The sequence below is a fragment of the Dermacentor albipictus genome, chromosome 10 (genome assembly GCF_038994185.2).
Source record: "Dermacentor albipictus isolate Rhodes 1998 colony chromosome 10, USDA_Dalb.pri_finalv2, whole genome shotgun sequence".
Lineage (NCBI taxonomy): Eukaryota > Metazoa > Arthropoda > Arachnida > Ixodida > Ixodidae > Dermacentor > Dermacentor albipictus.
This window is the reverse complement of record NC_091830.1, coordinates 92,276,919-92,290,442: the sequence shown is the minus strand read 5'-3', so window position 1 is coordinate 92,290,442 and position 13,524 is coordinate 92,276,919. Positions and strand designations below refer to the sequence as shown.

The window sequence follows — 13,524 nt, the reverse complement described above, 5'->3', positions numbered from 1 at the left end:
TCTGATAAGGCTAGTCCACGTTTCTTGTTATGCCAGCTCACATACGCAGCAGCCATGCACGTCTGGAAGAGGGCCAAGCGAGACCAGTTAAATGCCGTGATAAGCAGGGGGATCAAGAGCGCGCTCGGGCTACCAAACTACACACAGACCAACCGACTCCTACAGTTGGGTATTCATAATACCCTGGAAGAATTTCCAGAAGCGCAAGAAAGGGCACAGATTCTAAGACTCTCCGGCACCAGAGCGGTCACACGATTCCTAACGGAGATGGGCATTCCCCGGGCCACGGTCGAGGACGCCTACCAGGGCCTTCCGAAAGAGTAAGAAGGCAACATCATCCTGTTCCACGTCAAACGCCATATGCATCCCCAGCGCAAGGTAGAAAGAAGGAAGGCCAGGGCGGTGGCGCTCCTACGTCGCGCGACAGCATTCCCTGGCGGTAGCTGCTTCGTTGACGCGGCCCAGTATGGCAACAGCAACAATTCCACAGTAGTGTCGATCAACCACAGGGGTTTGACCGTTAACGCCGCTTCGGTACGAAGCACGTCGTCGCGTGCGGCCGAGCAAGTGGTCATTGCCTTGGCCCTCCTGGACGACAAACATGTCAATATCTTCAACGACTCCAGGGCAGCGATCCGCGCCTTCAGCGTTGGCGCTGTGTGTAAAGAAGCCTGTCGCATCCTCGACGGCAAAAGCATCGCCACCCACACTTTCACGTGGTTCCCCGTTCACATGGGATACATCATGGGAGGCCCGACAAACCTGAACGAGCTGGCCCACTCCAAGGCACGAGGTCTCACTTCCCGCGACCGCGGGAAACTCTCCCGCCTGCCCGCAGTGGTGGAGAACCGAGATCAACCGATCACATACAATGAAATTACGCAGCAGTTTTATCTCGGCAGGAGAGAGACTTTCCCGTTCCTCACAAGAAGTTAAGTACAGCCCAGGCACTGACCCTCGGATTATTGCAAACAGGCTCGTATCCCAGCCAGGCTTTATTCCGCAAGCTTTATCCCGACACTTATGCCAGTAGTTCTCGCAGACACTGCAATCACTTAGCCAGCCTAGACAATATGCTCTGGCGTTGCCCCTCGTTACGAGGCACAGAACAAATCAATCAGGACAAGTGGCTTTACTCTATCAAGAGCCCCGACGCCGGGGCGCAAATATGGGTTCTCCAGAGAGCCCACAGTGCGGCGGTCGGGCATGGCCTGACTGTCCCAACGCGGGAGCGGTCCGCAGCGCGCTCAGTCCCGTACCTCCATCTGTGCTCATTATGACGAAACGCACGCAAAGACATTTATCGTGTATAAACGTTTTCATTTGTGCACGATACTTAGATCTTTTGGCCCCGTTCTCTGCTTCGCGAAATCCGTCGTCTTGGGTGTCTTGCCTCATGTGGTTGGCGTTTTCTGCACGCATTTCGGCGGTGCTTGCCGCCCGCAGGCGCCGTTCACGTTCCCGCTGCTGTTCTCTTAGTCTTTTATCGTGATTCTTAAAAGGAGCCATCAGGAGTCGCAACTATACGTGACATTCCTACAGAAACTGCAAAATACAAATCGAAAGCGCTGCTCGGCAGCTTCTGGTTTTCCTATTTTTTGTCTCCTCCAGCGTTGGCGATGGCCGCAACCTCAGGGAGCCCAAGGAAACTAGTCACGAACGGGATCGGAGCGCGGACAAAGAGAAGGCACTGAGCGCGTAGATATGCCGAGGCCGGTCGCACACCGGCAAGTTGTGACAGAGCGGAATGGCTCAAGATTTTTTGTCTAACTGTACGTGGCCTTCCCGTAGCAACTGCAGAACACAAAGGAAACGCGCTGCTGGAGGCGTATTTATTTCTTACGGGTGTATGAGCCATTGCTTACGCGGGCATGAGCCATTGATGACGGAAGATTTCGACAGGGAGTTCTGTATGTTGTAGGCGTGATTAGAAAGAATTCAAGCACTATTGGGTCCGCTTTGCTGAGTGTGTGTAGCCTCTGGCTTACAGGACTATGATCCATCGTCTTTTTTATTGCTTACGGCCGTATGAGCCTTCAATTATGATAGGTTTTGTTTACGCGCACGAAAAATACATGGACCCGCCGTGGTTGCTCAGTGGCTATGGGGTTGGGTCCCTGAGTACGAGATGGCGGGATCGAATGCCTGCCGCGGCGGCCGCATTTCGTTGGGGGCGAAATGCGAAAACAGTGGTGTACGTAGATTTAGGTGCAGGTTGAAGACCCCCAGGTGGTCTAAATTTCCGGAGTCCTCCACTACGGCGTGCCTCATAATCAGAAAGTGGTTTTGGCCCGTTAAACGCCATAACTAAATAAAAAAATACACGGAACCCTAGCAATAAGCAGTTTCGCTGTAAAATAATTGCTAACATGTGCTAAGGTTATAGCTAAAAGTGCGGAGAAGCTCTTTACAATTCCAACTAACATGACATCGTCACCTGCTGACTGTGTTCTTCAAAGAATTATTTTTTTTCTAGTTCGTCGCTGGTTGCATGACGAAGCATGACGAAGCATGATGAATCAAGATTTTTGGCGCCAGTAAGGCAAGTACACGTGTTGTCACAAGAAGTCTGTGTTTGCAGTAGCGTAACCGAGGTTGGGGCTACCGGGTTTCAGCCACCCGCCGCCCGAAATAATTCCGGCCGGCACCCAACTCCATTTTATGCCTCTCACGTCGCCTATGAACACAGCCGCATATCCTTCGGACGCCCGCCGTAGACACGTACAACATAGCACAACCCTTCAGGCAGATCTCAAGATAATAGTTGTAATATCATGCGCCAGGCATGGGAAACATGACAAGGAAAAATAGAACGTTAGCCCCCTCCACAAAAAAAAATCCAGGTTAAGCACACGGTGTTGTTGGTAAAACCTGCGCTAGCGAAGTGGTCAAAAAAAATGTTTACTTTAGCGACAATATTAGTTCTAACGGCAACACCAAGAATTTCTGCCACAGTGCTATCAGTCGTTTTCTTATTGAAGCCTTCATCGATAATTTTTCACGTTACGGTACTGCCGTTATATGCTAGTGATAATTTTGAATGAAATAGTTGTGTTTCAACGTTTCTTAATGTTTGATAGAGTTGTTGTAGCGCTTATACCTAGCTTCGATAATAGCATTATGTGGTTTTCGCTTTGAGTTTTTACACATGTTTCTCTTGTGGTTTTTGTAGCGCAGAAGGCCAGTACTTGTCCAAGGCTTGCCTTTGTAGTTAGTTCGGGTAACTATGATAGTGATCTCTCCAACCGTCATGTGATGTCGGAAGATGTTTATCAGTCCATTATATTTATCCTCACTTGATCCTAGAGGATTTATTACTTGCCAGTTTTCGCATGCTAAAAAGTGCGACTTCTTCTCCTTGTTGTAAATTGTGCGTTTGATTTTAGATTTTGTTGTTTGATTAGTCTTATTTGATATTGCAAATACTGGCAAATTATCACAAACATGACACGAGATGGTGCCTGTTGCTAACATTGGTGACGGATGACTAGTCCTAATGTGATCAATTATACTTTGTCGTGAGCTTGTTATACGAGCTAAATATGTCGTTAGTTAGAAGGGGCTTGCGCAATCGAATAAATGGATATAAAAACAATTACAGGAGTCGTTTTGACTGACGTGAATATTGATATTGCCCAATAAAATGACACGAGTGCTGGGATCATTCTGGGTTTCGAGTAGCTTTCTGAGTTATTGTAAAATGTTATTTTTTGTTAAGCGGTGACCTATATATGACACCTACCAGTTTTTCTTTTTGTTATTCTTTGTTTTTGTTTTTGTCTTGTGTGGTAGCAAGCCTTGCGTGGTACAATCAGGTTGAATCGCAATATACAATGCTTAATATAAGTTTGACGTAACTACAATGTAATGCCTTATATAGTGCGAGATAGAGTCTTTAATATAAAGTGCCACTCTTTATGCGACGGCGCCGTCCGCAGCTCAGAATAACCAATATAAAAGCCAAGAGCTACAGGGGTGTTTTCTTTTTCTAGATAAGCTGAGCCATTATTTCACTTAGCAGCTGTTTTGAACGAATCTGCATTTCGGCTGAGCTCGACAGAGCTGTATTTTGAGCGACAGGAAAGGGTGATGTCACAGGTGTGAAACGGCATGAGCAAAAGCAGTGAGCATATAAAAGTCTGTGCAAAAACGCACGTTCAATGTTTCTACGCGCGCGCGTTTGCACCTATTTTGCGCAGATCAGGCGGCAGTATGAGATATCTTCGGGCACCCCCGTGCTTTCTACTGACGTTTATTCTATGTGTCATCTTGTTGCCGATTTGCATCACGCCCCTATATGCTTCTGACGTAGAAGAGCAAGCGAAAATGACAACGGTAAGCTTTAGCCTTTTCTTGCGAAAATTTGCGAGCTTTTGCCTTCTGTGAGAAACTCTTTGCATGGAAGGCCTTCCTTTAAAAAATATTTGCCGGGTGTACAGCTTGTGTAAATTTATTTGATGCAAGGAAAATTGCAAGAACATATACTTTAAAAAGAATGCTCCCTTTATCTTACTGGCTGGACGTCAATTGTCACGCAGAATGCTCAAAATATGGCTGCCGCCGATCACTCAGGCATTGGCTACTCGCACCTGCTTGAGAGCTTGGGTTTATTTGCGTATAATAAAATCTTTTGCGTAGCCTTGTAACGTGTTGGAGGACTTTCAGCACGTTTACGACCTCGCTCTGCCAACTCTTCATTGCTGAGGATCCGTTTGAGCAGCACTCCTAACCTTCCGTTGGACGCTGCCGCGATTTCCGACAAGTCACATCAAGCTAAGTATGGGAAAGCGGACCAATCGCAGACGCCGACACCACCCTCTTCATCCGGTTATCTGTTTTCAGTGCGCTGGCTCGGCCGCATCAAAATCCTTTCCGTTTGAGCGGGCTTGTCGCCTCCTGCCAGCTAATTACAAACAAAAACCGCTCAATGTAGCCGGTATTATTCGTTCTGAAACAGAAACAAAAAAAAACTCACCTGCTATAATCTAGGAGAGCATTTGATTGTTCTGTCAGGCAACGCTGCGGATCAGCACCCGATGTTTGCGTCGGCGGTTAATGCAAATGTGACGTCAGGAGATTGTAATAAAAACATATTCGAATACTGTTACGTTATAGGGCCCCTGGTCAGGCGTTTTGTAATTCGTTGTATATAGTTGCAAAGAACTTGATAATGAGCGACAGGGTGCTCTCGGCGGCAGCGCTGTGCCTCTGCTGGGCCCTCTTACCATACCCTCCTACACTTTGCATCTCAAGGTTCCGTTGCGCCCTGCTCTCCGCTTTCCTCCTCGAACACATTCCTCTCGCCACTTGTTTCTTCCGCCATTGCACGCCGCGTTCGTTCTCATCTTTCACTGTGTTCGTTCCCTCGATTACGCCGGGAAAGCCGACGCTCGCCGCAGCAACCGGCGCCTAAAAAACTGCGCTTTGAAATATTAGGGACAGCTTAGGTGAACTTGAATCTTGTTTTTTTCTAAACTTGATGACACACACCAGACGGTCACTCGTCTAGATGAAAGAATCACTGTGCTATCTAGAAATGTTCACGATGTGTAAAATCGCCAGTGCGGCAACAACCTTATATACGGTGTGCTGGAACAAGCCACTGAAACTCCGGCACACTTATCAAGAGCCATGCAGAAAAAAAATTGATCAACGATTATGATACTCATTAACGCGAAATTTGAGCGCAGATCTATGAGTGGCTTCATTTCGCGATATGTTGGCGCAAAGCATTTAAGAGAGGCATGTGGCACAGTCGGCGATCGTCGAGTGTGATGTACGGGTCAGGCGTGTTGGCTTTTACACTTTACTCGTCGAAGGTTCGACTGTAATCGCCGGTGTCGCCTGGTTTCCAGAAAGAGCTGCCCAATTCGTGTTGCGCAAACAATCAGATGACAAAACAATAGCAAACCTTGACAATCCAAACAAGCGCGACCGAGCCAAAACAATGCAGACCAACTAAGCGCGAGTGAGAGCTGACGCAATCACACGTTAATAGCTGTCGGGCTGAGACCAGATACGACTATGCATTGAGTGGTCGGGTGGGTCCGCATGACACCAGTTTACCTCGCGCACGTCATTGAAGAGGCCGCTGTCATTGGTCTCAGCCGCCAGCGGTTCGCGTCTTTGATCTCCCACGCCGCATTTGCCTTTTCATCTTTCACTGCACTCGTTAGATCGGTTAGGCCGACGCCGGCGCTCTCGGCAGGAACGGGTGCCTAAGATCTGCGCTCTAAAATATTTGGTGTGAACGGTACCTGGGCCCGCAACATTGAACGCATGCATCGTCCTCGAAAAAAAAGAAACATTCAAGAGCACGAACAGTTATTTTCCACTTGTGTTACTTCAAGCAAAAGCAGGAAACAATGCGGAATTGTTCCATGTTGAAAGACATGAACATTTTTGATTAGCGATGATTACTCAATGAACATGCTACACAGTAGAAAGTGCCTTTGGGAAAGCATGAAAACGAAGTAGAGCAGAACGCGAGTGCTCCTATTTTATGACAGGCTTTATGTGGACCGCAAAGCGTATTACTGGCACCATAATATTCCCACATATAGGCTCTGTCGGGAGCTTCGTCACTATGACAAAAATAGCATCGTAGGTGGCACGGAAAAGTCCTACGAGAAATAAAACAGCTCTGAAAGCAGTGAAGGGTGTCCCTCACAGGCTTGTAGTGTTGCGCAAGAGTGTACGGAGCATATGCAACAAATTATCACTTCTGGAAGGTGTCACGACTAAATTAATCATTTGAGAGTGCAGATTTTCTGCCTCCTATGTATACACATTGCCGGAAATACCGAAGCTCCAGAAGAGCTGTTGCTATTGTTTATAAAACTTCAATGGTCTTCATTGAAATTTTATCCCCTCCAGAACTGCAGTGTTTTGGGGGTGCGATAAGGATGGGCATCCTGTATTTTGTAATCGTTGCAGTAAATCGCCCCCCTCGTAGCACCGAAGAATGAATGCTATTGCTCCATGATTTCTTAAGGGAGAAGCTTGGCGAGAGAAAGTTTAAGATTGTTACGGCCGCATATTTTGATTTACCGCATATTCAATGAATGTGCTATCGGGAAGGTGAAAAGGACCAGACCACGCCTCGTATTCTCCTGAATCTGGCTTTCTCTCTTGAGTTAACACAAATTGTAACTATGCCCACAGGAACCAATGAGTCAGGGTAATAACTACAAGATCTGCTCTTTTTTTTATTTTGAGCATATCTGTTACACCATCCAAATACTGGTGTGAAGTCTTAGAAATAATTTCTGACATGAAGAGTGATCGCGCATATCTATGCCACATATAATCTGGGAGGTAAGAGTGAAACTTTATTAGTCCCTGATTTCTCTAAAGCAGTTGATCGTGCATTTTTGGACCATTTAGAAGAAGGTTTTGATGATTTCAATCATTTTATTTTTCTAAACACTACGTCAGTAAACGATACCTGGAAGAAATTAGAAAGTGTGGTATTGAGGTCAAGAAAAACAATTTCCTCCCAAGCGCCCCAAGAAATTTAACTAAAATTCCCATGGGTTAGACTGTCAATAATTTATACAACGTCTCTAGAAACGAATGAGGTCAAAAAATTATTAAAGCGAGACATTTTTACATTAGTCAAACACTAATCGGTTTCATAAAACATATCTGGGTAAATATTGGAGGCACATGCCAGGACCTAAATGTGGCAGTGAATTCCTGACAAGTGCAAGTATGTCTATCACGAACAGCTCTGAAATGGCTTGCTTCTTTAATTAATATTTTGAATCAGTTTTGACATGGGATGATGGTACTACACCCCAAACACGGCTTTCCATTAAGCAATGTCCATCTGAGCTAACTACTAGAAAAGACGGCTTTTTGAATCTGCTCCATAAAATAGATGAGAAAAAGAGGTCTGGCCCTGATCAAGCTGCTAACGCTATTATAAAGCTATACGCCTGTGGTGGTCATTTCTCTCCTGTTGGATAGCTGTACTGAATCTCGAGAATCTTGGGATGTTCCGAAAGATTGGAGGTAGGCTAAGATAGATAGATAGATAGATAGATAGATAGATAGATAGATAGATAGATAGATAGATAGATAGATAGATAGATAGATAGATAGATAGATAGATAGATAGATAGATAGATAGATAGATAGATAGATAGATAGATAGATAGATAGATAGATAGATAGATAGATAGATAGATAGATAGATAGATAGATAGATAGATAGATAGATAGATAGATAGATAGATAGATAGATAGATAGATAGATAGATAGATAGAAACACGGTTCCAAACGTGCTGCCACTATCTGCCGGCCTATCTCTTGGACAAGTGCACGTTGCAAGAACGCTGGAGTACATTTTAAAGAACAACCTAACGAAATTTCTGAAAGAAAGCAATATTTCGGCTTAAAATTAGGATTGTTTTCGACAAGGGTACTAGAAAGTCACTATTCTCACTAAGGTTACTCATGAAATCAGGGAATGTATTGATGCAAAAGGTCAAATTGATATCCTTTTCGAATTCAGTAAAGCTTTCGATAGAATATTCCACAGAAAGCTGCATGCGAAGTTGCCTCCTTTCCTAGTTACTACTCTGATATTAAAATGGACAGAGGCTTCTGTCTGGGAAAGGGAGCAATTTGTGTCATTAAATTCTGTTTCCAGTGCCTATAAATCAGTATAATCGCGTGTGCGCCGCAAGAATCTCTACAGGCCCTTTATTTTTCCCCATTTTTTTAGCCATATGGGCGCAGGTCGTTCGCCCCAAATAGCAATCAAAAATTACGCAGATGATACTGTTGTGTGTGGTAAAATATGCAACCTTAATGACAAATACGACCTGAGCAACCATTTACAAAAAGTGAATTCCTGGGGTTAAGAGTGTCAAAATGAATCTCAACTCATCAAAATGTGCATGTGTTTCACGCATAAAAATAAGATCCTTCAATTTTCCCCTACCGTATCACCGAAGCAGAATTAGCTGGGGTTAACGAATTAAGACACACAGAAATTCATCTCACATGTGATTTCAACTGGTCGGTAAATGGTGACCAAATTTGTAGTAAGACCATTGCAACCTTTGCTCATTACGACCAAAACTTCACGATGGCGCCCCACAGGTAAGAACAACGGCCTACAACATGGCTGTACTTCCTCTACTGGCTTTTGCAACTCATGATTGGCAGCCGTAGACTGGGCGAAGCCGAAGCTCACTAAAATAAAAGCGCGTGCAAAAATGAGGCCTTCAGGCTTATCTTTCACACATACGCTAGAAGACAGTTCGTCACCGAACTTAGAAGCAGAACGGTTTACATGACTGCCAAGTAGAAAATTCAGCTTAGCAGGCTGACATTCCTTCTTCACGTACAATGCGAGACTGCAAAGTAGACTTAGAAAACGACATCACATTTCCTAATCCTATGAACCCCAGAACAAAGCATTGAAAACGTATTAAACTACTTAATAAAAGAACAGAATCATTCAAAGTTTCTTTAACCAGCGTACCCTGTAAACTTCTCGAATACAAAATTTGTTCAAATTTCGTAGCTTCGCTTGAATGAAATACGTTTTTTTCTCCTTGTCACACGGTTTCAGGAAGTATTTCTCTTGTGAAATGTACTCAGTATCTTTGACTAACGATCCTTTTGGGGCTTTTGACAAAAAATTTGATAACCGATTGCATCTTTTTTTAGATTACGCTAAAGCCATTGACACTGGCTCACATTAGCCCCCTTCTCCTAAAAATGAGCAAGCGCAATGTAGATCCTAATATCCTAGACTGGATTAATTGATTTCTGACTAACCGCTTACAGTATTTTCACTTTAAGAAGCAAAACACAGCCAAAAAAGAGGCACACAAGAAAAATACAAGTGAAGAAAGAAGCGGCACTACCAACTCTTGGTAGTCCCTCCTCTTTTCTGTCTTCTTGTATGGTTCCTGTGTCCCTCTTTTTTTTGCTGTTTTTTTTTATTGCAATGCAGCTACTGGCCCAACAACGCGCTTAATTTGTACGTTCAAGCTACTGATTATGACGCCTCAGCTGTACTTGTTACGTCAGCGCTACCGTAACGATGGGTTTTGAGCCCATCACCATTTCTTATTTATAGAATGACTTACCTGTCAGTATTAACTCTCCCATTAAGCTCTTTGCTGATTATTGTGTGCCTTATCGTGTAATTAATAACCCACAGGACGTTTCTATTTCGAAATTTTTTTCTATTCTGCCGTGGTAGCTTAATCGACAGGCTATCGCACTGGAAATGCTGAGGTTGTGGGATCGTTCCCCACCTGCGACAAGTTTTTTTCATCCAGTTTCATTTCCATTTATTTATCGTTTCTGTATTTAATTTACTAAGCACTAGTGTTATTTCCTATGTTGTCCTTGGTGTCCGTGTTTGTTGTCTGTTTATGATATGACTACTAAAGATATATTTTCGTATATATATATATATATATATATATATATATATATATATATATATATATATATATATATGAACGAGAAGAAAGGGGTTTAACCGAGGGGCCCGATATTTATTAGTCATATGATAAGAAGCCAACAAACACTGATACCAAAGACAACATACGGGAAATTACTTGTGCTTGATCACTGAAATTAAGAAACTATAAGTTAATTGAAATTAAAGTGGATGAAAAACAACTTGCCGCAGGTGGGAACCGAACCCGAATATCGGATTTCTTTTCCACAGTAGATTCCGAATTACTTCCTAATTCGCTAAAAACACATCAGCCATTACGCACGTTCAAGTCTCCAACAGTGAATGTAAGGGTATGTTATTATTTTAACGAAATATTTGTAACTAAAACTTCCATTTGACAAAAACAGCTAAACAGTCGTGCATCCATTTTCTTGCTGCCAACTTTGCAGTGCGAGCTAATCAAGCACTTTGGCTTTTCCTGCGAGACGACTGAGGCCACCACCGAAGACGGATACATCCTGGAAGTTGACAGGGTGGGGACGTTGTCTCGGGCCAACAGTACGTCATCGTCGGGGAACGGCACCTCTCGAAATCCCATCATCCTGGTGCAGGGAATATTTTGCGAGTCGGGTTCCTGGTTCCTGAACTACCCTTCGCAAAGCGCAGGTACCCGATGATTTGACACGTACTTACATGTTACGCAACCTATAATAATATCATAATAATTCTTCAATGAATCAGTTGAATCTACGTGCCCAGAAACGACCTGGCGGTCTTAGTACTGGTACACGTGAGAAAACTTATAACAAACACACACAAATGTATATTAGTAAAAAGAAATATAGGAATCGAAAGTGCAGACATCATACAAATGCAGTTAATAGTAAAAGTTGATCATTCTTTAAGTTTTATTCTGGCCGGTTAGTTTGGAAGGCGTGATCGTTTGGAATAAATTTCCAGGATGGCGCCATTTCGCAGCTGTGTGCCACCAAACGTTACGTATAAATGCACTCTTGTTTCAGCTACATCTTTAACAAAATACTCTTTTATCTATTGAAGCACAAAAGTAATTGGAGCAACCATGTAGTTCGTTCCACACTTTAGGAAGTAATGCATTGAAACTGGTGTCACCGTCGAAATTCATTTTAGTGAATACGTTTTGGAAGCTCACTTTTTAGGTACAGGCTAGTTTCGGTACAAACTGTTGTTAGGATTGCAAGCTCAGTTCGTATATTATATCTGTCCTTAAAAAGTAAGAGGTTAGCAGGTGAATGTTTGTTAAATACTTGAGCATGTGTTTTGATTTATCGTTTTAGTAATATCCGCTTCTTCGAATAATCCAGCTCAAGGACAAAAATTATGCCATCTAGTGACCACAGGAGATTTCTAAAAGTTTAATGAAACATAGACAGGATCACCTTGTATATAGCATAGTAACAGAATGCAATACATGAAATAACACAGCACAACATTGTAATACACAAAAAATATAACACATAGCGCAGAGAAAAAAAAAAGCACATTGACGGAGGTTTCCGAAAGTCTGAGCCCCAAAATTAGGTTAGCCTTGACATGAAACAAGGGCGAGAAGTTCGCAACGACAAATAATAACAAATAATGCGCATAGCGCACAGCAGTTGTCCACCACACAACATAAAAAAATTCATTTCTGTAAATAGGTCATAAAATCGACACGAGTGCCGCCAGGAGTCTGGACAAATGTTGATGTGAAATTTCAATTTTCTGTGAGTCTTCGTTACAAGCCTGCACAATCGTGGCCAAGAAAAATTTGGGGCGCCAGAAGCAAATAGAAGCGAAAGGTCTAGAAAAACCAGTTATTTTTGGCAGAATTCTTACACTACCATTTTCCAATATTTCTGCGCAATCCATGAGACCATTTACAAGCTTCAATAAGAAAGTTCAGTTAGGTTTGCCGCGTGTTTAGTCCTGGACTTTGAGACCGAGCGAGGATTGAGCTCCGGTGGGCTGAAGCCCCGATATCCATCCAAGAGATAAATTTCCTCTTAATTGCGTCCACTCGATTTTTTGTTACAGTGCCAAGCACTGTTCGAAATAAAAGCGGCACATTCTAGCAGAGCTCCGCAGAGGCTTATGTTCAGCTCAAGAAATGCATCTGCGCTTGTGAACTCCCTCTAGATTCGGCTTGGTGTGCGCAGGGTGTGCTGGCTACACATTCGTCCTACTTGGGGGGAAAGCTGAGCTCGGGGTCAAAGATGACAGCAAGTTCAGTAACTGGGCACTCCCGAGAGAGACTGCTTTTGCCCAGGTAGTACGAGAAGCAGTACTCTTCTACCTTCCTTGCATATGAGTTTACTTTCATCTTTTCGCAGTTTACTACTATCTTGTTTTGCATGCGCTAATCGTCAGAGGCGGATAAGTGTTGTGGAAGTAGAGTGCAGTCGCGATAACGGCGCGTTGTTTAAATATTTTCATGTCATCCGCGTAAAGCAAGAAAGATTAGCTATTTATGACTTTGGATACATCGTTTACAAAGAGACACAAAAGAAGCGGTACAAATACAGAGCCCTGTTCCACACTGCTGCTAGCGGCGGCTTCTTTACGAATCCTGGGCCATCCACCAGACACCGGCTAACATAAATCGTTCGTCAAAAAAATTTCCCGCCGTTTATTTTCAATGTTTACGAAAAGTGCCTGCGTTCGTGTCAAAGCGCCAAAAAAGCAAATATGCACTGCTACGCGTCACGCCATATCACTCCTGAAGCCCTGAAGCCAGCCCGACTCTGAAATGGCGGACTAAGTGTTGGTGGAAGTTTTCCTTCTTTTCAATACTGGTCTCTGTACGCATGCTTGAGGACTATCACTTGGAGGTGACGTAGCATATTGTCAGTGTGACAAGTACCCCCGTAGCAAAGCCATTAAATATGCAGAAACAGCAGCTTTGAGGAGTTTTGTGACCATCAGGGAATGACTGACAATATGAGACGCCTTGTTTAGGTTTTTTCTTGTACATATCTTTCCGGCCCATACTTGTGAACGGGAATGACACGAGATAATGATTGTGGTATAGACAATGTTCGTGTTTTGAGGAAGCTGCTGTATATGCATGTCA

At 43.7% G+C, this 13,524-nt stretch overlaps 1 protein-coding gene across 11 annotated transcripts in view; it reads left to right on the top strand.

Annotated features, from left to right (window-relative positions):
* LOC135918122 (lipase member M-like) overlaps window positions 1-13,524 on the top strand; it is a 151,983-nt gene that overhangs the window by 27,020 nt on the left and 111,439 nt on the right. For 7 of the 11 annotated variants that reach the window (XR_011508900.1, XR_011508901.1, XR_011508902.1 and 4 more), the window contains 3 exons: window positions 2,477-2,542; window positions 4,200-4,335; window positions 10,883-11,099. Coding sequence is in view for 7 of the 11 variants with exons in the window: in XM_070526928.1 (XP_070383029.1) it covers window positions 2,502-2,542; window positions 4,200-4,335; window positions 10,883-11,099 (394 nt within the window). In the remaining 4 variants the exon portion in view is untranslated. The remainder of the gene's footprint in view (window positions 1-2,476; window positions 2,543-4,199; window positions 4,336-10,882; window positions 11,100-13,524) is intronic. The other 4 variants (XM_065451781.1, XM_070526927.1, XM_065451777.1 and 1 more) reach the window with 3 other exon arrangements.